Source organism: Rhinopithecus bieti, unplaced genomic scaffold (genome assembly GCF_001698545.2).
Source record: "Rhinopithecus bieti isolate Rb0 unplaced genomic scaffold, ASM169854v2 scaffold_23869, whole genome shotgun sequence".
Lineage (NCBI taxonomy): Eukaryota > Metazoa > Chordata > Mammalia > Primates > Cercopithecidae > Rhinopithecus > Rhinopithecus bieti.
In genome coordinates, this window is record NW_016810959.1 from 484,879 (window position 1) to 512,623 (window position 27,745).

The window sequence follows — 27,745 nt, forward strand, 5'->3', positions numbered from 1 at the left end:
CTCGTTCAAAGTGCACAGGTGAAGTTCCGTCATATCTTTCCAGTGGAGTGTTGAGTGTCCCTGCTTGTTCATCTTTTTTGCTGTAGAATTATATCACATTAGTGAAAAGGGCTCATCCAGGCTCAGAATTATTATGTCATTTGACCTGGCATTACGTTTTTAAGTGCATCTCTTTCTCTATAGGGGAGTATGTGGTTGATTTTTTTTGACACTGTTAAAATTCTTTAAGTACTTTTATAAAAATGGATAGTACTTTTAAAAATTGTGTTGCGAGTGCGGCGGCCCACGCCTATAATTCCAGCAGTTTGGGAGGCCGAGACAGGCAGATCAGGAGGTCAGGAGTTCGAGACTAGCCTGACCAACGTGGTGAAACCCTGTCTTTACTTATAAAAATACAAAAATTAACCAGGTGTGTTGGTGCATGCCTGTAATCCCAGCTTCTCAGGAAGCTGAGGCAGGAGAACTGCTTGAACCCAGGAGGCGGAGGTTGCAGTGAGCTGAGATTGTGCCACTGCTCTCCAGCCTGGGTGGCAGAGTCAGATTCTGACTCAAAAAAAAAAAAAAAAAAAAAAAATTGTGTTTCACTTGAAGAGGAAACATAGGATGTGGTCACTATGAAACATACAATAGCCGGGCGCAGTGGCTCACGCCTGTAATTCAGCACTTTGGGAGGCTGAGAGGAGTGGATCGCTTGAGGTCAGGAGTTCGAGACCAGCCTGGCCAACATGGTGAAACCCCATCTCGACTAAAAATACAAAAAAAGTTAGCTGGAAATTGCTTGAACTGGGGAGGTGGAGGTTGCAGTGAGCCGAGATCGTGCCACTGCACCCCAGCTTGGACAACAGAGGGAGACTCTATCTGAAAAACAAAAACAAAAAACAACCCACAAAATCTACAATGGTTCCCATTTTCCAGACAGATGCTTGATGGGTAAGGGAACCAGAAACAAGATTACAAACTGAATAGGTACTTCAGGGAAGAGTCATGTTGCTAAAATGTCCTATTCCTTAAACAAGAAGAAAACGTTTATTAGGAAACTTTTCAGGCACGCAAAAATAGAATGGTAAAAAAAACCTCATGTACTTGATTGTCCACCTCCAGTATTTAGTATCTGGTAGATCTTGTTTCATCTGTTTTGCACACTACTGTCTCCACTTCCCATCCTTTACTCCCTGGATTTTAAAGCTAATTTCAGATTTCTGTTTCTATCTGCAAATACTTCTGTATCTAATCTTGAATTTTGAAAACAGAAATTTCTGATTACGGTTGCTATTAAAGTCAGTCAGTTCTCAGCCAGGTGTGCCCATTAAAGATGACTGTTAGCAGAAGCTAAAGGTTTACCCTTCTAAGAGATCTCCAGGTAGTCCTTAATGGTTTGAATCAGTTCTGTCTGTAGTAGAGGCAAAAAGAAGTCTTCTCTTGCCTTTTATGCAAGGCTACTTCCATTTCTCATCTTTGTTCTGTCTGCTACAGGTTTTTAATCTGGACTCTAAAGTGTGCAAAGACTTATATTTCGGCTTGGCACACTTTCCTTGCCAGTCAGCTGGGATTCAGTCTACATATCCTGCCAAATACTGAGAAAACTACAGCATAGGCTCTTAATTTGCCTGACTGGTTTTGTAGCCAATAAAATTTTTTAATTTGTTTAAAGCTGTAGTGAGTATTTGTGTAAGTTAGAGCGATGGTATTGTCAGGAGATTTTTAACTTAGATTTAGAACTGAAGGTGATTTTTTAGAAAGGGAAATGAATTATTACTGAAAGTTTAGAGTAGTCCACGAACTTGTGACCTGAGATGAGATTGTCATTGGATAAACTATAGATGATTAATGAGGATTATTATTATTTTTTAAGTCCTGAAAGGATAGTATCAGCAAGAGTTACCTGCCTTTATTTATTGAATGTATTTGTTGTGTAGAATATATTTAAATCATATCTAAAATCGGCTTCTTTCTAAGAGAAGTAGATAAGACTTATTATTTCTTTTTTCTTTTTATTTTTTGGAGACAGGGTCTTACTCTGTCGTCCAGGCTGGAGTACCTGGCTCATCACAGCTTCTACCTCCTGGGCTGAAGCCATCTTCCCTCCTTGGCCTCCCCAGCAGTTGGGAGTATGGGGTGCACCACCACACTGGGCCAACTTCTGAATTTTTTTGTGGAGACAGTGTCTCAGTATGTTGCCCTGCCTTGTCCTGAACTCCTGGACTTGAGTGATCCTCCCACCTCCACCTCCCAAAATATTGGGATTACAGGCGTGAGCCACTGTGCCCAGCCCTGTTATTTCTTAAATTCCTATTTTTACATATTAATTGATCCTTAATCACAACTGTATAAGGGAGGCTTTATTTCCATTGTATTGAGGGTAAGGCACAGTTCAGAGGTTGAATAACTTGAACTGTTAAGTGGAAGATCTGGGAAATATCCAGAGTGTTCTTTTCATACAGTGCTGTTGTATTCTGATGTGAATGAGATTAATTTTGTCGTCTTCAAAGCTGTATATTTAGAAGAGACTGTCACTGTAAGAACAGTTTTATCTTGATGTTGGAAATAAAGTTATTTTGCGAGGGGCAAATTATGGATTCCCTCTTATTTCTGTTCAAGTAATTTTCTGCTTTTTTTAATTTTAAAGATCTGATTTTTTTTTTAAAGAGGTGGGATCTTGCTATCTTGCCCTGGCTGGCCTCAAATTCCTGGGCTCAAGTGATGCTCCCACCTCAGCCTCCTGCCTCAGCCTTCTGAGAGGCTGGGATTATAGGCATGCCACCTGGCTTAAGTAATTTTCTTTTTTATAAGAATGATGGGCCAGGCATGGTGGCTCACATCTGTAATACCAGCACTTGGGGATGCCAAAGTGGGAGGATGGTTTGAGCACAGGAGTTCAAAACCAGCTTGGTCAACATAGTGACATCCCATTTCTTCAAAAGAAGAAAAATTAGCCCGATGTGTTGGGGTGTACTCGTAGTTCCAGCTACTTGGGAGACTGAGTTGAGGATCACTTGAACCCAGGAGTTCGAGGCTGCAGTGAGCCATGATTGGGTCACAACCCGGGCGAAACAGCAAGATAACCATCTCAAAAACAAAACGAGAATGATGACCAAACTGTTTTTAATACTTACCGAATAAAGTTTTGACTTGATTTTATAGATGTTTTCTGCTTCTTATTTTCATGTGTGTATACAAATGGAAATTCGACATTATGTAAATTATGAAAGAGGCATTATAATTTTAAGTAAATTCATTTTGTTCTAAAGCAGAACTTTTGTTTCTTACTCAGATATTCTGAGTAAAAAGAGTATTATTCTCAAGGTTTGTGTATTAACAAAAGCATGGGAGACCACTTAACATATTTCTTCTCAGATCCAGTTTGAATACCAGCTATGGGGTAAAATATGAAATTTATAAACATAGCCTCTGTACTTTAGAGTTATTGATTTCTGCTGGTCATGATAAAGAAGTAACATATGACAACACTTTTATATAATACATTGTGCTTTTCAGAGCATTTTCCCTAAGTATTTTATGCTTTTAGAACTTGAAGCCAGACAGCCAGGCACGGTGGCTACGCCTGTAATCCCAGCACTTTGGGTGGTCAAGGCAGGTGGGTCAGGAGGTCAGGAGTTCGAAACCAGCCTGACCAACATGGTGAAACTCTGTCTCTACTAAAAATACAAAAATTAGCCAGGCGTGGTGGTGTACGCCTATAATCCCAGCTGCTTAGGAGGCTGAGGCAGGAGAATCGCTTGAACCCACTAGGCAGAGGTTGCAGTGAGCCAAGATCACGCCCCTGCACTCCAGCCTAGGTGACAGAGCGAGACTCTGTCTCCATAAAAAAAAAAAAAGGCCGGCGGAGTGACTCATGCCTGTAATCCCATCACTTTGGGAGGCCGAGGTGAGCAGATCACGAGGTTAGCAGTTCGAGACCAGCCTGGCCAACATGGTAAATCCCCGTCTCTACTAAAAATACAAAAATTAGCCAGGCATGGTCCGGGCACCTGTATTCCCAGCTACTCTGGAGGCTGAGGTAGGAGAATCACTTGAACCCGAGAGGCGGGGGTTGCAGTGAGCCGAGACCGCGCCATTGCACTCCAGCCTGGGCGTGCAGGGTAACTTGGGGGGTTTAGGGGAGCAGGAAAGAGTTCAGATAGATGTTACTTAAAGTGGGAGAGTGAGCTGTCTAGAGACAAAGTAGAATTTCTGGACATTATTGAGGCCTTAGTTGAAGTTGGTGTTACTGAAAACACATGGTCACTAATCTACCTAGTGTGTGAGTATGTTTTTTCCCCCTCCTTTAGTAGGCCCCATTACCTGGAACCTGTACAGAATACAGAATATTGGATAGAGTTATTAGAATTGTCCTCAATAGACATTCTGTCAGCATGTGGAATGAAGAGAGAGAAGCAAGGGAATTTAGAGTATTATTGCCCAGAGAGTGATTGAGAAGATTAGACTGTGGAATTTAAAATGCTGAGTGCCTGGACAGGGCTAATGAATAGGAGAAAGGGGAGAAAAGGGGTAGTATACTGAGAATCTTCTTAAGTAAAAATGAAGAATGGGAGTACTGGCACAAGCAAGTTGGATGGTTGGTAGGTTATGATAAAAAAAAAAAGTGGGCTGATTTTAATGTTTAAGAAGTAAAGCATTTTAGGATGTACAGCGAGCTTCTGGATGAAAACTGGTGGCTGAGATGGAATGCGGGAGAGTGTTGATGATGAGATAGGTTAAGGAACTGGGAAGTTAGAGGGTTGGAATTTGGTGGAATTCAGTGTGATAGCAAAATTGGGATGGAGTAGATTATAAATATGGTGTAAAATCCTTAAATACATGAACGGTGAATGAGAGGTTGAATAAGAGGTTGTTGGATGATAGGTATTAGGAAGATTGGAGGGTAACTAGCACAAGCCTCAAAAGAAGGGGCTTTATTTATTTATTTATTTATTTTTTGAGACAGAGTCTCGTTGTTGCCTAGGTTGGAGTGCAGTGGTGCAATCTTGGCTCACTGCAACCTCTGCCTCTCGGGTTCAAATGATTCTCCTGCCTCATCCTTCTGAGTAGCTGGGATTACAGGTGCCTGTCACCACACCTGCCTAATTTGTGTATTTTTAGTAGAGAATGGGTTTCACTATTTTGGCCAGGGTGGTCTTGAACTCCTGACCTCAGGTGATCCACCCGCCTCAGCCTCCCAAAGTGCTGGGATTACAGGTGTGAGCCACCGTACCCGGCCACTACTTTTTTTTTTTTTCTTAAATCTTTTCTTGTTTATTTTGTTGTCTTTTATTATTATTAATATTTGTTTAGTCTTACACAAGAAAATCAAAGAAGCCAAGAAGGGGCTTTTATATAACAGGGTGGAGGAGTAATCATTTTATAAAGAGGCTCTGGAGAGTCAACATATCAGTGTCCCCAGACTATCCTGCTCTGAAATAGCAGGGAAGACTGCAGGAGAAGAGGCACCCTTAGTCAAGTCTAGGGCAAGGAAGTGGTAGAAAGGATGAACCCCAGGTATCCTTTAAATTTTTTTTTTAGAAGCCCAGTCTGGAGTGCAGTGGTGTGATCATTGCTCACTGCAACCTTAAACTCCTGGGCTTAAGTGATCTTACTGCCCCCACTTCCTGAGTAGCTAGGACTGTAGGAACGTGCCACCACGCCCGGCTGATTTTCAAAAATTTTTTTTGTAGACACAGTCTTACTCTGTTATCTAGGCTGGTCTCTGACTCCTGGATGCAAGTGATCCCCCTGCTTTGCTCCCCCCAAGTGCTGGGATTATAGGCGTGAGCCATCACACGTGGCCAATATTGACATTTTAAAATATAACATGCAGTTTAGGTGTCACAGTGATTTTCTTTAACTTTTTTAAGTTGTAAAATAAAACAGAAAACCGCACAGAAGAGGTCTAGCTTAATTAATTATTAGAAGAGGAACACTCCTGTAACCATTACCTAGGTTAAGAAATAGAATTGTGCCAAGCCACTCTAGAAGCTCTTCCATGCATCACTTCCTCACCCTCAAAGTATTTTTTTTTTTTTTTTTTTTTTTTTTGGAGACAGGGTCTCACTCTGTCGCCCAGGCTGGAGTGCAGTAATGCAATCATATTTCACTGCAGCCTCAATCTTCTGGGCACAGGTAATCCTACCTCAGCCTCCTGAGAAGCTGGGACCACAGGTGTGCACCATCACAGTCAGCTAATTTTTTTGATTTTAGTAGAGACGAGGTCTCGAACTCCTGAGCTCAAGCAGTCCTCACACCTTGGCCTCCCAAAGTGTTGGGATTACCATTATGAACCACTGCTTCTGGCCCGTAATTATTTTCTTGCTTGCAAATGCCATAATTACCTGCTGTTCATTCTCTTTTAAAAATTTTTCTTTAATAATTTTTCTTTCTTACGAGTCCCCATTATGCCCCAGAAACTGTTCACTTTTGTATGTTTTAAAAAATACAAGAACATGCTCTTTAATAGCTAGAATATAGTGTTCCTTGTTCTTTTTGAAATTGTATTTCTATCCTACTTCCCCTTCAGAATTTTATCCTGATGATTATGGTATTTATGTTTAGTCTTTTAGTGGTCATCCTTTTCATAATTCTTGGTACAAAAATATGTATATGCATTTAAATTCAAATTATTTATTTATTTATTTATTTTTCTTTTTTTGAGACAGAGTCTCACTCTGTCGCCCAGGCCCGAGTGCCGTGGCGCGATCTCGGCTCACTGCAAGCTCCGCCTCCCAGGTTCTTGCCATTCTCCTGCCTCAGCCTCCTGGGTAGCTGGGACTACAGGTGCCCGCCACCACACCTGGCTAATTTTTTTGTATTTTTGGTAGAGACAGACCGTGTTTGCTAGGACGGTCTTGATCTCCTGACCTCGTGATCCGCCCGCCTCAGCCTCCCAAAGTGGGAGAGAATTAACAGGCGTGAGCCACCACACCTGGCCTAAATTCAAATTTTTAAGAGCTGCAGTCGGGCCTGGTGGCTCATGCATGTAATCCTAGCACTTTGGGAGGCTGAGGTAGGTATATCACTTGAGGTAAGGAGTTTGAGACCAACCTCGTCAACATGGTGAAACCCCGTCTCTGCTAAAAATAAAAAAATTAGCTGGGAATGGTGACTCGCGCCTGTAGTCCCAGCTACTCAGGAGGTTGAGACAGGAGAATCACTTGAACGTGGGAGGTGGAGACTGCACCACTGCCTCATTGACAGAGCAAGACTCTGTCTCCAAAAAAAAAAAAAAAAAAAAAAAAAGTTGGGCGCTGTAGCTGAAGCTTGTAATCACAGTACTTTGGGAGGCTGAGTTGGGAGGATCACCCAAGTCTAGGAGTTTGAGATCAGCCTTGGCAACATAGGGAGACCCTGTCTCTACAAAAAAAAAACTCCACAGCTTTTAGGAATTTTATGTGACTGTAATGCTGTAAACTGTTTTAAAAATGATTATGATTCTCTACTATACTACATCATGATCACAGTTACCAGTGCTTACTTTTTTTTGATCAAATGCTCTCTCTCTCTCAGCAGAATATTTGATCAAACTTAAATGCTGTCATTTATCAAACTTGAATGCTGTATATATTAAAGATAAAATTTACTGGAAATGAATCTTTTAAGAGATGAGTGGGTTTTTTTCAGTTTATATATATATATATGAATGAATATTATTGCTAAAGTATATAAAGGTTTTGGACAAAAACGTTTTTTGGCATCAATTTTCTTCCTATTTTTTGTTGTTTGTTGTTGTTGAGATGGAGCCTCGCTGTGTTGCTCAGGCTGGAGTGTGTGGCTACTCACAGGTGTGATCATAACATAGCAACCTCAAATGAACTGCTGGCCGCAGTACCCTGGGTAGCTCTAGGTGGGACTACAAGCACATACTACTATGTCCCTATTATTCCTATTTCAAATTTTTTTTTGTTTTTGAGACTGAGTCTCGCTGTGTTGCCCAGGCTCACTGCAATCTCTGCCTCCCAGGTTCAAGCAGTTCTCCTGCCTCAGCCTCCCAAGTAGTTTGGACTAGAGATATGTGCTACCACACCCGGCTAATTTTTTGTATTTTTTAGTAGAGATGGGGCTTCACTGTGTTAGCCGAGATGGTCTCGATCTCCTGACTTTGTGATTGCCTGCCTCTGCTTCCCAAAGTGCTGGGATTACAGGCGTGAGCCCCGCACCTGGCATCCTATTTCAATTTTTTAATATGTGTAAATGTTGAGAAGCCATAAATTCATAAAATAAAGATAAGAATGGTAAGAATTTTGTTATAGCAGATTCTATTGTTTGAATTTTTGCATGCCACAAAGCGTGTGGTAGTTATAGAAATTCATTGTAATAATGAATCAGTTTGTTAGGTCTTTTCAGTTCTGTGAAATGCAATTAATTTAGGAAACCACCTGACATGAAAAGGATTTGTTATCCACACATGAAAGTTTTACTTAATTATGAAGTACAGAAACCAACAATCTATCACGTTATCAACAATCTATCACATTATTTCTTTATAGATCATGTCAAGAGTTGGAGAAATGTACCATATAAGATTAGGGATAGGTGAGCGATACGCTGTTATTAATATTTGTAATGTGGGAGAAGAGTGATTGGTTAATGCCAGGTGGGTTGGCAAATCGGTTTTTGGAACAGTATACACCTGGAGGTTGGGGATTTAGAAGTGAATTTCCTTAAAACGCCATTGTACCTAGGCTTTCCACAGACTGTGTTAGTGGCAGCTAAGGGAAGGTTGCGATAACCTGGACTGTTCTGTGTGGTGGGCCAAGCTGAGTAGTACTTTTGAAATTGTTTTTAGTTTAGTGTTTTATCTTTAAAATTGCATGTAAATTTTGTGTTTTATAGGTATGCCTTATAAAATATAAAATGTTTTGGATTACCAATTGTAACGCTTTACCATTTTTTAGTTTTTTGTTTTTCCCCAAGATGGAGTCTCACTTCGTTGCTCAGGCTGGAATGCAGTGGCGAATCTTGGCTCACTGCAACCTCTGCCTCCTGGGTTGAAGTGATTCAACCAGCCTCAGCCTCCTGAGTAGCTGGGATTGTGCAGCACCACTCATGGCAATTTTTTATATTTTTAGTAGACATGGGGTTTCACCATGTTGGCCAGGCTGGTCTCAAACTACTGACCTCAAGTGATCCGCCCGCCTTGGCCTCCCAGAGTGCTGGGATTACAGGTGTGAGCCACAGCGCCTGGCCTTAACTGTTTTAAAAAATAATTTTTATCTTTCAAATCTTTGAGTAAAGATTTGCTCACTTAGGAAGATGTGCCGTGTTTTTCCTGTGGCCTTTCAGGTGCCTCTGGTGATCAGCCACATGACCATATTAACAGTGAAAAGTGAATTCCCTTCCACTGAACCAGTGCTGTTAACAGTCTGTTACACAGTCTTTAGTAGGCACAGCATGTATGTCTATATTTGTGTTCTTAAAAACACACACAAATGGGAGCATATATATATTTAGTGTATTATGCTTTTAAAAACACTTAATCTTTTAAGATGTTTATTGTAACATAAGGCAGATCTATAAATATTAAGATTATAATTAAAATTATCTTAATTATAATCTGATATAGATTATTATAGATTTATTTATACATTGTTATAATCTTACTGATATTTATAGCTCTGCCTTGATTTTTTTAAAGCAGTTTCATAGTTTTCCATTGTAGTTTCCATAGTACTATAACTGGTTTTAGTTTCCACTGTAGTTTCCATAGTACTATAACTGGTTTTAGTTTCCATTGTAGTTTCCATAGTACTATAACTATAGTTTCCATAGTACCATAACTGGTGTCTTACAGATAGTTTGGCTGTTTCTAGTGTTTTGCTATTACACATAATGCTACACAATATTATTATATACACGTAAATTCTACACAGTATTACATACACGTATGTATTATATTAATGTATTAGTATAATATGTTAATATATTAATATAATGTATTAGTATAATGCACATGTATAATTATATTAACATATTAATACATATGTAGTTATTAATACATGTGTATTATATACACATAAATGCTACACAGTATTACACATAAATGCCACTTCAGTTTTCTCTGGAACGACCATTCATTGTTATTTGTTTTAACCTTTCTGATATGTTTTGTGCACATACAAGCAATACAGGCAGTTCCACGTATCTTTGTGTACATGTGTGCCTGTGTATTTTAATCCACAAAATTAAAATCCACAAAATGATAATTTGCTGCTATTTTGTACCTTACACTTTCTCATGTAATATCTGGGTGATAATACCATATCAGTTTTCTTTTTGGCCCTCTCCCTACCCTTTGAAAAAATACTGTTGCATGTTGTCAATTTCTGTATGTGCTATAAATTACACACGAATATGTCTTTGACCATTATGTCCCATGTCTGAATATAAGGGCAGGAGATGTTTCTTAAGTGGCATTGAAAGGGCTTATATTTATTTATTTATTTTTGAGATGGAGTCTCGCTCTGTTGTCCAGGCTGGAGTGCACTGGCGTGATCTCAGCTCACTGCAACCTCTGCTTCCCAGGTTCAAGCAATTCTCATGCCTTCAGAATTACTGCGTGAGCCACCACGCCCAGCCCCTGCCCTTCTTTTATTTTTAAAACAGTTTATGGCTGGGCTCGGTTTCTCATGCCTGTAATCCTAGCAGTTTGGGAGGCTGAGGTGGGTGGATTGTCTGAGGTCAGGAGTTTGAGACCATCCTGGCCCATGTGGTGAAACTCCATCTCTACTGAAAATACAAAAATTAGCTGGGCATGGTGGAGGGTGCCTGTAATCCCAGCTACTTAGGAGACTGAGGCAGCTTGAACCTGGGAGGCAGAGGTTGCAGTGAGCAGAGATCGTGCCACTGCACTCCAGCCTGGGAGACAGAGTGAGACTTCGCTGCAAAACAAACAAACAAAAAACCCCCAAAACACACAAAAATACCTTTTATTTGCACATGGTTCAATATGGTGTTGGTTAACAATTTCCCTCCTAGCACATTTCCTTAGCCACCTCAGTTTTCTCTGGAACGACCATTCATTGTTATTTGTTTTAACCTTTCTGATATGTTTTGTGTACATACGAGCAATACAGGCAGTTCCGCATGTCTGTATGTACATGTGTGCCTGTGTATTTTAATCCACAAAATTAAAATCCACAAAATGATGATTTGCTGCTGTTTTGTACCTTACTCTTTCTCATGTAATATCTTGGGGATAATACCATATCAGTTTTCTTTTTGGCCCTCCCCCTACCCTTTGAGAAAATACTGTTGCATGTTGTCAATTTCTGTATGTGCTATACATTACTTAACCAATTCCTTATTAATGTCAGACTTTCAAGTTACTTCCAATTTTTTTTTAGTAAGTTGCCTTGTTTTTCAGAGAGTAAATACCACTTAATAGCCATGTAATCAACAACTAGTAATGTAAGCCCATTGTCCTTTATCTGTGGAATGAGATAAAGGTTCACATTTCCTTATCTGAAATCGTTGGGGCCAGATGTGTCTTAGAATTTAGAATTATTTTGGATTTTGGAAAGTTTATATTAACTCCCCTATCAGGATCTGAGGTGGTGTTCTCTATTCAAATATAGTGTTTCTTCAGAGGAGAAAATACCTTCCCTAAGTAGGGTAAATACTATAAACAACCTCCCTTTGGCTGGGGTCGGGTTTTGCTTCGAAGTGTGTTGTGAGAAAACTTTTACTTTTAGAGCTTTTGGATGCTGGAATTGTGGGAAAGGGATTATGAATATGGCAGTAGTACCTACCTGATGGTTGCTTTGAGATAAAATAAATTAATGGAAAGTATTTAGAATAGTACCAGGCATATACTGAGGGCTTATAAATATAGTTCAGCTTTGTTTTACTTTGAGTTTTGTGAGTGAAATTAAGTATCCTTCATAAGTTATTTAATTCATTATATATATTTTAATGAATTGCTCCTTTGTGTTCCTAGCTTCTTATTTATTTATTTTTGAGGCAGAGTCTTGCCCAGTTGCCCAGGCTGGAGTGCAGTGGTTCTATCTCAGCTCGCTGGAACCGCCTCTGCCTCCTGGGTTCAAACAGTTCTTGTGCCTCAGCCTCCCAAGTAGCTAGGACTACAGGCATGTGCCACCACGCCTAGCTATTTTTTTTTTTTTGTCTCTTTAGTGGAGACAGGGTTTTGCCATGTTGGCCACGCTGATCTCGAACTTCTGGTCTCAAGTGATCTGCCCACCTCGGCCTCCCAAAGAGCCGGGATTACAGGCCTGAGCCATTGTGCCTGGCCCCTAGCTCCATTTTGTACTGGGACATTGGATTTACTGATGTGTAAGGATTCTTCGTATATTAAGGAGTTTACCTTTTGTGTTTCCCTAGCAACTCATGATAAGCATTTTTCATGTGTATATTCTTGATGTCATTATAATTTCGTTGGTGACAGCTGCTCAAAATTTTTTTTTTGAGACAGTCTTGCTTGTCACCCAGGTTGGAATGCAGTCTATAGTGGCCTGATTATGGCACACTGCAGCCTTGACTTCCTGCTCAGTAATTCTCCCACATCAGCCTCCTGAGTAGCTGGGAGTAGAGGCATGCCTCACCATGCCAGGCTAATTTTTGATTTTTTTGAAGAGACAGGGTTTCGCTAAATTGCCCCGGCTGGTCTGGGACTCCTGCGCTCAAGTGATCTTCCTGCCTCAGCCTCCAACAGTGCTGGGATTACTGGCATGAGCCACTGTGCTCGGCTCTGAAGCTGCAGTGAGCCGTGATCACACCACTGTATTCCAGTGTGGGTAACAGAGTGAGATCCTGTCTTGAGGGGAGGAAAACCTATTGGGTAGCATTAAACATATTATAGTGAATCTGTCCATGTAAAGCATCCCTCTCACCTGTATTTGATGATACTAATTGAGATTTGTAAATAAATTTCCTTAAATGTAGATATATTTTGTAGAAGTAATTTTATTGTTTGTCATAGAGTATACATTTTGCCAGTGTTTTTCTACAAGTAAGTGTTGAGGGAATTAATAATAATACCAGTTGGAATCATATTTGTATTTCATTTGGAAAGGTTATAAAAATGTTCTGATAGTAAAAATTGAAGGCAACAAAAATGAATTCTCCACATACAAGATGAATAGGCAGGCCAAGGATTTGTTACTGGCTGATATGCATAAATAGCCACTATTAGCCATTTAACTAACACACCAGAACGACTGCTAAAAATTCCTTGAGGTTATATGGCTTTATAGGATTAGAAGAAAGAACAGAAATAGCTAGAGAAACCTGATCCTATGGGCAGGCTTCTAGATAGAACTAGCATACCTTATGGGCAGCCCTATCCCAGATAAATAAAAACATTGGTAGAAGGTTTTTCAGTTGGTTAGATTTTACTGAATAATTTTTAATTTAAGCATCTTTATTTGAAAAGCCCTTAATAACCCTAAGAAGGTTTGGCTGAGTCATTTGCATGTCATTCTGAATGGATTCCGTTGCTTAACCCTGCTGAAATTTCTTGTGAGTTGATAATTTTAAGGGACTTGATTGCCTGAGGAAAGGTCAGTAGAAGACATGAGAGCTATATACTGAAAAGATAGGAGAGAAAATGTCTGATATGTAAATATTAATTTCTTCACAACTTAAAATTATTTGCAGTTCTTTCAAGATTGATCATATACTATTGATTAAACACATGTCTGTTGTTTATTAACTTTTATATTGATACCACTCATGTTTTATCCTTTGATTTATTTTACAGATAAAGTGGAGAATTTTCATGAAGAACGTGAGAAGAATAGTCACCATATTCACAAAAATGCTGACGACAGTACTAAGAAACCCAATGCAGAAACTACAGTGGCTTCTGAAATCAAGGAAGCAAACGATACTTGGAACTCCCAGTTTGGGAAAAGGCCAGAATCACCATCAGAAATATCTCCAATCAAGGGATCTGTAAGAACTGGTTTGTATGAATGGGATAATGATTTTGAAGATATCAGATCAGAAGACTGTATTTTAAGTTTGGATAGTGATCCCCTTTTGGAGATGAAGGATGACGATTTTAAAAATCGATTGGAAAATCTAAATGAAGCCATTGAGGAAGATATTGTACAAAGTGTTCTTAGGCCAACCAACTGTAGGACGTACTGTAGGGCCAATAAAGCGAAATCCTCCCAAGGAGCGTCAAATTTTGATAAGCTGATGGATGGCACCAGTCAGGCCTTAGCCAAAGCAAACAGTGAATCGAGTAAAGATGGCCTGAATCAGGCAAAGAAAGGCGGTGTAAGTTGTGGGACCAGTTTTAGAGGGACAGTTGGACGGACTAGAGATTACACAGTTTTACATCCATCTTGCTTGTCAGTTTGTAATGTTACCATACAGGATACTATGGAACGCAGCATGGATGAGTTCACTGCATCCACTCCTGCAGATTTGGGAGAAGCTGGTCGTCTCAGAAAAAAGGCAGACATTGCAACTTCTAAGACCACTACTCGATTTCGACCTAGTAATACCAAATCCAAAAAGGATGTTAAACTTGAATTTTTTGGTTTTGAAGATCATGAGACAGGAGGTGATGAAGGGGGTTCTGGAAGTTCTAATTACAAAATTAAGTATTTTGGCTTTGATGATCTCAGTGAAAGCGATGATGATGAAGATGATGACTGTCAAGTGGAAAGAAAGACAAGCAAAAAAAGAACTAAAACAGCTCCATCACCCTCCTTGCAGCCTCCCCCAGAAAGCAATGATAATTCCCAGGACAGTCAGTCTGGTACTAACAATGCAGGTAAGAATTTTTAAAAAATATATAGTAAGTACAGTAGTCCCCCCCTTACCTGCAGTTTCACTTTCTATGGTTTCAATTACCCAAGGTCAACCACATTCTGAAAAGAGGTGAGTACAGTATGATAAGATAAAGACCCCATTCACATAACTTTTATTATAGCATATTGTTATAATCATTCTGTTTTGTTCTTAGTCATTGCTAATCTCTTACTGTGCTTGATTTATAAATTAAAGTTTATCATAGGTATGTATATGAAAAAACATAGTATATACAGGTTTTGGTGTACTATCCATAGTTTCAGGAATCCACTAGGAACTGGCATGTATCCCCTATTGATGGCGGGGGGACTACTTTAAATGTGTTTTTCAGGCTTAAATCAACACCTACATCGTTTCTTCTTAGATACTCAATTGTAGCTTGTTATATTTATTAAAAGTACCTATTTAGAACTATCTAAAGGTACAGCATTTTAAGTGTTAATGATCAGGTCCCAAGTTTTAAGGAACCATTTTGTAGATTGGAGAGTCTTCATACTTTGAGTTTTAATTTAACCTTTAGCACTTGAGAATTTTAAAGCATGTATGTATATGGGGCAGGGACACCAAACATCATGATGTTTCCACTTGACAAATGCAAATGCAGTGAAGACATAGATTAGATTTTGGACCTTTGGAACTATGCTGATAACAAATGGTTATAATGAGGGAAATACCAGAAGATTAGAATTTAAAAACTCTTTGTGGTTGGCTGAAAACTAATAAACATTCAAAACACTCTCAAACCGTCTTAAGTTGGTTCAATAAAATTGAAAAGTACCAGGTAACTATGCATTCACTCTTAACTGTGGAAATTTAATTTGTGTGGAGATTGTAGACCCAGTAATGACTAAAGGTCCTCAAGGAGTTCAGTCTCCACTGTGAGAGACAAACAAATGAAGTAGGTTAGCTCTGCTATAATTAAGTCATTACCTGACAAGGGCTTTGTGAAGTGGATTGACTGTCTAGTGAGGAAGAGTTTGTGAAAGCTTCTGGGATACATGGTTTCTTAACCAAATATAGTTTTTCTGGATTGCTTTACATATTAAATAAAGCTTTTTTCCTGGTAGGGCCACAGAAGTGTCATTATGGTAAATTAGAATTACAATAGTATTTTAAAATACAGATTCTCTTGTAGAATATAAGTCATTCTTGAGATTACCTACCGTTTTGCTTTATTTGGCCTAAAAATAGTTTTGCTTAATTTATTCTTCAAAACTAGACATACGCAGGAGTACCCCTAGGGGCTCACCCCTACCTCCCCCGAAAAAAAAAAGAAAAAAGAAATATATCCAGTGTTGTCTTTGAATCTTTTCCGGAGAATGGAAGTTTGCCGCAGGCTTACTATAGTCACTTAAGATCTGGCTGGGCAGAACAGCTAGGCATTTGCTTCCTCAGTAGAATGATAAATACTGCTATACAGTACCACTGCCCTTGTCCTGCTGCAGTTTACTTACAAGCTTTTATTCTAATCTGGATAGCAAGTTATCCCCTGCAATTGAAAATCTGTGACTGAAATTTACGTCTTGGGTAATAAAACTTTTAAAGGTTTAAAATGTGAAATTAGACTCCCTTTGAGAAACTTGAAGTAGATGCTAAATAACATTTGACAATTAGAGGCCATTTGGTTGATCTACCCAAAGTTGAAATTTGAGTCTTCATACCATATGTGAAACAGCAAAAAATTTTAAGCATTGGGATACAGAAAAGTCTTCCTATTTTCCTATTTTGTTTAGCTTAGAAAAGATACCTATTTTAACCAGTTGGGAGATAAACTGATTTTTTGGTTAGTTGTGTTTGAAGACCGACAAATCATTAAACTTTGTTGTATTAGGTCATTTTAAATCTCTTGCCAAGGATAACTGTCCTCCTTTTCTGGTGTTTTAAATGTGGCTTTTGTAGTTGCCAGCAGGCATTCTTTGAAGGCCAGCGTGATTTAGTGGATTTAAAGTTCTGAAAAATGTTACAGGTAGATACCGCATGGTGTTTTGTATATGTATAAACTATACCATTCCAGTGGCAGTATCTATAGATATCCAGCAGTTATGTGACCTCTCGGAAGTAAGAAAATTATTTGGGAAAAGACTTGATTTTTCCATTTAACATAAAATAAGACTAGAACACATATATAGCAACCAGGTTTATGATTTCTCTCTCAGGAGGGGCAAGCAGGAAGGGAGAATGGCAGAATGAAACTTCTTATTTTAGGGAGTATTTTGTCAGCTTTCTGGTGCTCTGATTCCTTTATTCTTTTCTTCCCATTTTCATTGATTCATATATATATAATCTTGATAGGTTTTCTGGTAGGTAATTTGAAATATTAGTAAGCTAGATAGTTTTGATTACTATTTCAGAAAACTTGGATTTTACAGAGGACTTGCCTGGTGTGCCTGAAAGTGTGAAGAAACCCATAAATAAACAAGGAGATAAATCAAAGGAAAATACCAGAAAGATTTTAGTGGCCCCAAACGGGTAAGTAAAGCACTATCAGTGATTTTATTATTTATTTGTTATTGGAGGGCTCAACTCTTTATTTTTTATTTGAAAGTTACTAATAAACATAGCAACTGTCTTTCAAAGGATATATGTAAGTCCTTTTTTCAGATGTAACCCTTTTTTTAAAAATTGTAAAATATACATATTTTTTGAACCATTCTCAAGTGTATAAATCAGTGGCATTACTTTCACGGTGTTATGTAACCATCACAATTATCTATACCCAAAACCTTTTTATCATATCCAGCACAAACTCTGTACCCATTAACCAATAACTTCCTCCCCCACCCCATGCCTAGTCAATACTATTCCACTCTGCTCTAGGAATGTGCTTTATCTAAGTATCTTATATAAATAGAATCATACAATATTTATCATAAACCAGATACAAAAGGACAAACATTGTATGAATCTGGTTTATTTCACTAAGCCTAATTTGTCTAAGGTTCATCTGTCTTTTACTGTATGTAAAAATTTCATTCCTTTTTATGGCTGAATAAAATTCCATTGTATGTGAGATATATATGTGTGTGTATATATATATAAGAATAATATTCCATTGTGAGACAAACATACCACCACCACACCCCCACACCTTCCACGTTTTGTTTATCCATTCATCTGTTGATGGACACTTGGATTGTTTTTACCTTTTGGCTACTGTGAATAATGCTGCTGTGAAGGTTGGCACACAGCTATATTTGTTTGAGTCTCTGCTTTCAGTACTTTTGGATATATACCTAGGAGTGGATTTCCTGGGTCAACATGGTAGGCCTATAACTTTCTGAGGAACTGCCAAACTGTTCTCTGTGATGTCTGCACCATTTTACATTGCTACCAGCAATGTATGCTACCAGCAATGTATGAGGGCCTTAGTTTCTTCATATCCTTATCAGCACTTCTATTTTCTGTTTTTTGATAATAGCCTAATGGGTATGAAGTGGTATCTCATTGTGGTTTGATTTGCACTTCACTAATGACTAGTGATGTTGAGCATTTTTTATATGCTTACTGGCTACTTTTGTGTCTTTGAAGAAATGTCTAAGTCCTTTGCCCAGTTTTTGCTTGTTTGTTTGTTTTAGATGGAGTTTCGCTGTTGTTGCCCAGGCTGGAGTGCAGTAGCACAATCTTGGCTCACTGCAACCTCCACCTCCTGGGTTCAAGCGATTCTCCTGCCTCAGCCTCCTAAGTAGCTGGGATTACAGGCATGTGACACCATGCATGGCTAATTTTGTATTTTTAATAATGGGGTTTCATCATGTTTGTCAGGCTGGTCCCTAACTCCTGACCTGAGGTGATCCACCTGCCTCGGTGTCCCAAAGTGCTGGGATTCCAGGCGTGAGCCACCGTGCCTGGCCCCTTGCCCATTTTATAATTGAGTTTTTTGTTTTTATTGAGTTGTAGTAGTATGTTAATCCTTATCAGTAATAGGATTTACAAATATTTTCTTCTATTTCATTAGTTGTTTTTCACCGTATTGATACTGTCCTTTGATGCAAAAAGTTTTTAATTTTGATGTTCAATTTATCCTTTTGTTGTCTGTGCATCTGGTGTCATATCCAAGAAATTGTTGCCAGATCCAGTGTTACGTACCTTTTCATTTATGTTTTTTTCCTATAGTTTATAGTTTCAGGTCTTTACGTTTAGATCTTTGTTCTGTTTAAGTTAATTTTTGTATATGGTATAAGGTTAGGGCCAACTTTATTCCTCCTCCTCTTTTTTTTTTTGAGATGGTCTCACACTCACCCAGCCTGGAGTGCAGTGATGTGATCACTGTTCAGTGCAGCCTTGACATCCTCGGGCTTAGGTGATCCTCCCACCTCAGACTGCTGAATAGCTGGGACTACAGGCGTGTGTTTTGATACCTGGCTACATTTTTGTATTTTTTGTAGAGATGTGGTTTCACTTTGTTGCCCATGCTGGTCTTGAACTCCTAGGCTCAGGCTGTCTGCCTGCCTTGGCCTCCCAAAATGTAATATGGTCCAGCATAGGTATTGAGAATAATTTGATTTCACCTTTTTTGTAAAAAATTCCTTAAATAGCTTGTTAATAGTATTTTGTTATTTAAAGTTAAAATTAGAGATTGTCAGTACCTTTTATTCTTGTAGATTGAATTGCTTTTAAGTAACAAATGAGTGTGTTCAATTTTATGGCCTTATTTTCCTATTTTACCTAAAGAGCTCATTTGGGGATCTTTTCAATGTAATTGTGCTATAGTTTTGCACTCCAGGTGCTTAGGTGAGACTTTGAATTTCTAGAAAACTGTATGACTTCACAGTGATATATGTAATTGTATTTTAACAACCTTTTTGGGTAATTTTGGATATTCTTCTACAGTACTACCCCAAAACTCAATAAATGGGAGTTTCTTGATTGATTAGTTGCAACTTGGAATCTGAAACCATGCCAGTAACCTTTCATACCATTGCATTAAAATCTGCTTTGTCTTGCATTTTAAATGGGCATTTACCCATACATGCTTTGTAACATCATGTATTGGTCACTTGCAAAATACTGGTTACGATGAATTATGCACATCTTTCAAATGATGACACATTTCATTATACAGTATCAAAATACCACTGTCAAACTCAGAAAGTTTGTAAGTACTGGGAACCTATCAAGTTCACAGTGGTAGATATAAGTTCTCTAAACTTTGTTTTTGCTTGAAAGTTCAATTTTTTTTTTTTTGTTGTTGTTGTTGGAAGCAGATACTTCAAGGAAAACAACTGATGGTAACAGATTTACTCTTTGTTTTCGAGAAAATGCCTGCCACATTCCCATGTTTGAATCAGCATAGTTTGTTGATCTTTCCAGTAAAGAATGATGTTTGAGAAAAAAGTAGCTAGTTTGGCTTGCAACTTAAACAGTGGTGGTTTTTTCTCCATACAGCCACTGTACTTTACATGCAGCAGAAGTATTTTATGCATACTTGTTTTGTCACAGAGATTATTAGTGTATTCAGGGATAGAGATTTAATAAAATTAACCATTTTTATTCCTTCATTAAGAGCTTTAAGTGAAACTGGCATTTTACTTTTTGACTGCTACATAGTATGTAGCAGTTCAGAAGTCCTACCTTTATTGGTGCTAAGGCACCAGCAGTTTTACCCACCCTTGCTTTTGCACCATTCATACAAATGTCAATCCAGTAAAAAAAGCCAGATAACATCTTTATAAAATTTTTTTTGAGGTAGAGTCTTGGCTCTGTTGCCTAGGCTGGAGTGCAGTGGCACGATTTCAGCTTACTATACAGCCTCTGCCTCCCAGGCACAAGCAATTCTCCTGCCTCAGCCTCCTGAGTAGCTGGGACTACAGGCAAGTGCCACCATGCCTGGCTAATTTTTTGTATTTTTAGTAGAGACGGGATCTCATGTTGGCCAGGCTGGTCTCGAACTCCTGGCCTCAGGTGATCCACCTGCTTCGGCCTCCCAAAGTGCTGCAATTACAGGCGTGAGCCAATGCACATGGCCCCATCTTAAAAAAAAAAAAAGGAAAGAAGGAAAGAAAAAAATGTAGTTGGGCATGGTGGCTTGGTTTAGTCCCAGCTACTTGGGAGGCCGAGGCAGGAAGATCACTTGAACCCAGGAGTTCAAGGCTGCAGTGAGCTATGATCACATCACTTCACTCCAGCCTGGACAACAGAGTGAGACCCTGTCTCAAAAATAAATAAGGTAAATAAATAAACTAAAATTTGAAATATACAGAAAATGTGAAAGAGCAGTAAGATGAATACCCATATCCCTCTGCCTAGATTGATTTCCAATTAGCATTTAACCATAATTGTACATGGTCCCTTCCTTTTCTTGCTCTCTATAATACGTATTTACTGTATAATATATAATACTTATATTAAATATAGATAGTCTTATTTGCAAGTTTATTATATTAAATATATAAGGTCTTATTTGAAAGTAAGTTGCCTGCATTTCTTAAGAGAAAGGTCTTATACCTGTGGTTATATAACACTTAAGTCAATTCCTAGTAATTCTTTGATATAATCTGATAATCACTGTGTATTCATTTTTCCCCATCTTCAAAATGTCTTTTCATATATTTTTTTTCCAAACCATTATAATCATTTAGTTATGTCTCTTTTAGTTTTGAACAGTACCCTCCTTTGAAAAAAATTCCCGTTGGCCCTGATGTTTTTTCTTTTCTTTTTGTTTTTTTTTTTGAGACGGAGTCCCACTCTGTCTCCCAGGCTGGGGTGCAGTGGCGCCATCTCTGCTCACTGCAAGCTCTGCCTCCTGGATTCACGCGATTCACTCTCCTCAGCCTCGTGAGTAGCTGGGACTACAGGTGCCTGCCACCACGCCTGGCTAATTTCGTTTTTGTATTTTTAGTAGAGACCTGGTTTCACCGTGTTAGCCAGGATGGTCTCGATCTCCTGACCTCGTGATCCGCCTGCCTCGGCCTCCCAAAGTGGTGGGATTACAGGCATGAGCCACTGTGCTCAGCCGGCCCTGATGGTTTTTTAAGAGCCTAGGCTATTTGTCTTACAGAAAGTTCTACATTCAGAATTTATCTGTTTCCTACTGATGTCATTTAACTTGTTACATCACTGCGTTAAAGTACCAGAATTTAAGTCTAGAAGCTTGATTAAATTCAGGTTAGACTTTGTGTGTGTGTGTGGGAGGGGGGAGAGACTATTTCACCGGTTGCATTGTGTATGATGCTTTACATTAGAAGTCTCATGACATCTGGTTACTCCACTCTTAGCATTGTTTGATCACCACCTCTCTCCAAAATATAAGTACATTTCTGCTTTTATAATTTAGTTAGGAAACTTCAGAATGCTAGTCTGGTACCACATGCATGCCCTGTTCCCCATTGTTGTCTTACCTCATCATTTTCATATCCATTGTTGAGTTTAGCCTACATCATTTATTGCTCGAGTTACAGAATGATGAGTTTTCTAATCGTTATTTCTTACACATTTAATAGCTGGAATTTTGTAAAGAGGAACCTTCATCTCTCTTCCTTCTTCCCGTCTCCTTCCCACTGTCTCCATCAGTGTAGATTCAGTAATTTCTGCTTATTGGATAACATTTTTACTTACATTATGCTAAGTTAAGTAACTCAGACACAAAGAATATTAAAAATGGCATAATTTTACTTGTGTGTCAAACTAAAAATAGTTGAATATGTAGAAACAGAATAGAACGGTGGTTACCAGGGATGAGGAGGGGGAGGAAATAGGGCAGTGTTGGTCAGACAGTACATACTTGCAGTTACATAGGATGAATAAATGTAGCTATCTGATGTATAGTAGCAGACCTGTAGTTAATAACATAGGAAATTTGCTAAGAGAGTAGATTGTAGGTGCTCTATAACACACACACAGGGTAACTGGAAAGTGATGGATGCTTGTAGTAATCACTGTGTATATTAAAGCATTATCTTGCATGTGAAATATATGCAATAAAAATAAATACTATTTACTAAATGTTTTATAGTTGATTTTGCTTTTTTTTTTTTTTTAAGTTGAAGTTGTTTTAGATTTGGCCAATGTGAACCATTTCAAGCAGTCTCTTGTATCCTTTTGAAATAACCTGTCATCTTTGAGCACTTCCCTTGCCTTCTGTACGATAAGATGGCTCAGGCTCATCTTGTAGATTCCCTGTTAAGTCATGGAATCATGTGTTTTTCTAGGAACTTGGTTCTGTTTGTGGACATTAGTACTCAGAAACCGAGATCTGAGTGCTGAATGTGTTCATCACATCAAGGGCCTTTGTTTGGACAGAGTTAGGAGATACGTTGAAAAATGAACCATGAGTTTATGTTATTGATAGTTTTTTTTTTTTCAAATTTATTTATTTATTGTTTTTTTTTTTTTTGAGACAGAGTCTTGCTCTGTCACCCAGGCTGGAGTGCGGTGGCACGATTTTGGCTCACTGCAACCTCCGCCTCCCGGGTTCAAGTGCTTCTCCTGCCTCAGCCTCCCGAGTAGCTGGGATTACAGGCATGCACCACCATGCCTGGCTAATTTTATTCGTGTTTTTAGTAGAGACGGGGTTATTCCATGTTGGTCAGGTTGGTCTCGACCTCCCGACCTCAGGTGATCCACCCGCCTCAGCCTCCCAAAGTGTTAGGGATTACAGGCGTGAGCCACTACGCCCGGCCTTCAAATTTAACATCGCAGAATTGTATACTTATCTGCTTTATCCTACAGCATACATATATATCAAAATTATAATTCCAGTGACATGAGCAGTAAATATACTGAGTGAATTTTAATTTCTTTGCAATTCGTTTTGTCCTTAGATTATAGTTTACTTAGGATAAACAGTTATGGTAGTGTGTTAAAATTTGTTGAAATGATTTTTATATTGTCTGCTTATGGTTAATTCTATATTCAGTTGAGGTCATTTGTACCTATTTGTGTTCTGTTTTTTTAACTTAGCTTTGAACTTAATGTTAGAGTAATTTCTTTGCTACGAACATAGCTTAGAAGGCAGCAGTGTACATGTACTTGACCTGATTACGAAGGAATCTATCTGGCCTAAAGTAAATCAGGTCATGGCAACTGAGTCAGCGGCAGACCTATTTACTGTTAATGGATGCAACGTGATAGTGTCAGAAAATTAAGAAAATTATTGCTGATTTATAAAACAAAAAGAGCTATGGGACTGAGCTTATTTGAAAAATGTAATATAAGTAAAGTTGTGTGTGTGTTTGTTTTTTGTTTGTTTGTTTTTGTTTTTTGAGATGGAGTCTCACTCTGTCCCCCAGGCTGGAGTGTGGTGGCACGATCTCGCTCACTGCAACCTCTGCCTCCTAGGTACAAGCAATTCTCCTGCCTCTGCCTCCCAAGTAGCTGGGATTACAGACATGCACCACCATGCCCGGCTTATTTTTGTCTTTTTAGTAGAGATGGGGTTTCACCTGTTTGCCAGGCTGATCTTGAACTGCTGACCTCAAGCAATCGGCCCACCTTGGCCTCCCAAAGTCCCAAAGTGGGCCTCCCACCACGCCCAGCCAAAGCTATGTCTTAACAAGCTGTGTCTTAACGTAGTAGCCCCCCCCTTTTTTTTCAAGGCAAAGCCTTTATTCATTTTAATGTTGCACAAGTGTAAGGAACATATAATCTGGATTTATTAACTTTAGGTAACAGTAATTTAAAAGATAGAGAAAGGTCTCATATTATAGAAATTTAAAAATTGACTACAGTAAATGGTGAAGAAAACTAACAATAGAACAGGACAACGTTCAAATAGGTCATACAGTTAACAAATGGGGCCAAAAGATCAACGTATATCCCACGACATCTTTCATGCAACGTCTCAGCTTTTTTTCCCCCCAAACATAGAGGCCAATTAATTCAAATTAGCCCTATTAAGAATATTAGTTTGTTTCCTTCTGAAATTAATATTTGAGTGGAAAATGTATTAACTCATGGTTTCCTACTGAAGTTTAAGATTCCACCAGATGATGCTCAGATTTAGACAGTGCTAGAATAAGATACTACTGGGTGATTATTTTGAAGTGTGAACTACAGGTAAAATCTGAAAGGGCATCATAAACAATATTTTCTAATTTAAAAGACATAATAAATATAAATGAATTAGCTCACATAACCTACTTACAAACAAAACTAGAATAAACACAGCTTTTAGGAGCCAACTGCAGTTGATTTCATGACTTAACAGGAGCAAGATCTTAGATGTAGCCCTGACGTTTTATTCCCAGAAGAGCCTTACTTAAGTAAATGCCACAGATTTGTTTATGTATGAGAAATTAGGATTTATGGAAAGCTCAGTTCTCCAGGGAAGTTTTACAAGTTACCTCACATGTACCGGGAGAAAAAAAAAGACGAGATAGGTGGGTATAGGAAATGTTCTCAGCAGTCATTCCAGTCTCTGTTTTCTTTTTGTTGTTGTTTTTTGAGACATGGTCTTGCTTTGTTGCCTAGGCTGGAGTGCAGTGGCATGATCATGGCTCATTGCAACCTCAGCCTTTGGAGGGTAGCTAGTGCCTGTAGCTGTTGACTACAGGCATGTAACACCACATTTGCTAATTTATGTATTTTTTGTACAGATGGGGTCTCATGTTGCCCAGGCTGGTCTTGAACTTCTGGGCTCAAGTGATCCGCTCTCTTTGGCTTCCTAAAGTGCTGGAATTACAGGCATGAGCCAGTGTGCCTGGCCCATTCTCTATTATGATAGAAACACCCTTGTGTAGTTGGTAGGCCAGTGGGAATATCTGGATTTTCTGGCTCTCTAATCTGATTAGATTTAAGAATACCAGTGGCCCCATTTCCAGGTGGTAAAGAGGTAGTCTATGACTTGTAGTGGCAAGAGTTTTCCTCCTGCTCTATCACACTTTTTCAGCCTAAGCACTATTGATATTTTGTACTGAATAATTCCTGGTTTCGAGGCTGGCCGTGTACATTGGAGGATATTCAGCAACATCCCTGGCCTCTATCCACTCGTCAGTAGCATCCCCCTCTTGCCTAGTTGTTACAACCCAAGATGTCTTTAGACATTGCCAAATGTTTCCTGGGGAGTGAAGTGTATCCTCCTCCCATTGATGTATATGTATTTGTGATGTATATGTATGATGTATATGTGTTTGTGACTTGATAGTAATTTCAGATGTGATGCCCCTTACTCCTAAATACCTAGTTTATACTTTCTAAAAACAAAAGCACTTTACTGTACTGCGACAGAATACCCATCAAAACCAGAGTTAACATTGAGGTAATCCATTGTCTAATCCACAGATCCCATTCAAATTTCAGCAATTGTCCCAGTAATGTTCTTTATAGCAAAACAACTAAACCACATCCCCACATCTCCTCAACAAAGAACCCATGATCTAATCCATTAATCACATGTTAAATTTAATTGTCACAAGTCTCTACTCTCCTTCAGTCGGCCATGGGATCTGTGTTTCCTGGTCTTTTCATGGTTTTTACATCTTTGGGGGAGTTAAGGCCAGTTATTTTGTCGAATGTCCCTCAGTTTGTGTTTGATGCCTTCTCATGATTAGACTCAGGTTAGACAGTTTTGATGGCAGTACAGAGGAGATGCCATTTTCTTGCTGCATCACATCAGGTAGTACTTAATGTCAGTTTGTACCATTACTATTGATGTTAACTGATCACTTGGTTAAGATGGTATTTATGAGGTTTGTCACCTTTCCTCATTAGACTTTCACCCACTAGTTTTAGCATTGATTCTTGCCTGAGTCAGTTTTTACAACATTGGTTGGCAAATGTAATTTCCTAATTATAGTAATTGTTCTGCAGTTATTAGTATTTGGCCTTCTAGTGTAAGGTAGATATTTTCTTCCCCTCCATGTAGGTTAGAATGTATGCATGTATTTTTGTATGTATTCATTCTATTATTACAGTATGAACATGGATTTCTACTTTATTCAGTCATTTGTTACTGTATTTATTTAAATCATACTTCTGTCATTAGTTTGATCTTAGATTTGGTTGGTGGATGTTCCTTCAAGCTGACTTTGATGTGTCCCACTATTTTGCATTTCCTTACTTACTGACATTCTGTTTTCTTTAATTTTAACTCTTCATGAATTTGTGTGTCATCCTTGTGCAGGGGTCATGCTAATCTTCTTGGTATCGTTCCAGTTTTTGTATATGTGCTGCTGAAGCAAGCACCTTACTGACATTCTAAGATGTTCCAGGCTCATCCTATACTTTCCCAGTCCTGGAGTCAGCCATTTCTTCAAGGATTCCTGTTTGCAATTCATGGAGAATGGTATTTAGAAGTAAATATTTGTTCACTAGGTATGGTTATTTCTTCTGAAGTGTCATTGCTTCTAGGCTCTCTTTGAGTAGACAGCTAGGAAACATGTAAAAATATGCATATACTCTTTCATATACAGACACATGCCTATTGCATGGTCATTCTATGTATGTTTAGAACCATGAGTTCATACTAATATTTCTGATACCACGTTTTATTCTAGACTTCTTATTTTCCATATTTTAATTCCCTTCACCGAGAGAAATCTGGTTTCCATTATCCTCCACATGTGTTCTTATTTCCACAATCCTCATGTATGTAACCAGCTTCTTGACTATGCCGGCCATTTTCCTCACCTTAGTTCTGCTGACATAGTCTGGCCAAGAGGTCCCCCTCCCTCTACCTACTCTACCCTGTGTTAGAAAGCATTAACTCTTAAGCATACTCCTCTGTGAGAATTTTCTTCCCAGGAAGAAAATACTGGGAATTTTCGTCTCCCAGACGAAAATTCCTCTATATTCCTGGGAGAATTTTCGTCTCCCAGGAATCTTTCCAGGAATATAGAGGAGTTGTTAATATCAAGATTGAGGGCTGACTGTAGGAATACATGCCTCAGAAAGAAGATGAGGAGGGTGAAGAAGAAAACTTGTAGTAAGAACATAGTTGAGACAATGATTCAGAAAAGTTGTCACTTGCTGGTTAGAAAAGGAAAGATAGGATTTGATAGATTGGGTTGAAACATACCTGGATTTAAGTACCTATTGTTTC

At 38.7% G+C, this 27,745-nt stretch overlaps 1 protein-coding gene across 2 annotated transcripts in view; it reads left to right on the plus strand.

Moving 5' to 3' along the window:
* The window catches only part of WAPL (WAPL cohesin release factor), an 86,546-nt gene that overhangs the window by 8,243 nt on the left and 50,558 nt on the right, over positions 1-27,745 (plus strand). The window contains exons 3-4 of one of the 2 annotated variants that reach the window (XM_017893274.1): positions 13,706-14,731; positions 17,121-17,224. In XM_017893274.1, coding sequence (XP_017748763.1) covers positions 13,706-14,731; positions 17,121-17,224 — 1,130 coding nt within the window. The remainder of the gene's footprint in view (positions 1-13,705; positions 14,732-17,120; positions 17,225-27,745) is intronic. The other variant, XM_017893273.1, reaches the window with a different exon arrangement.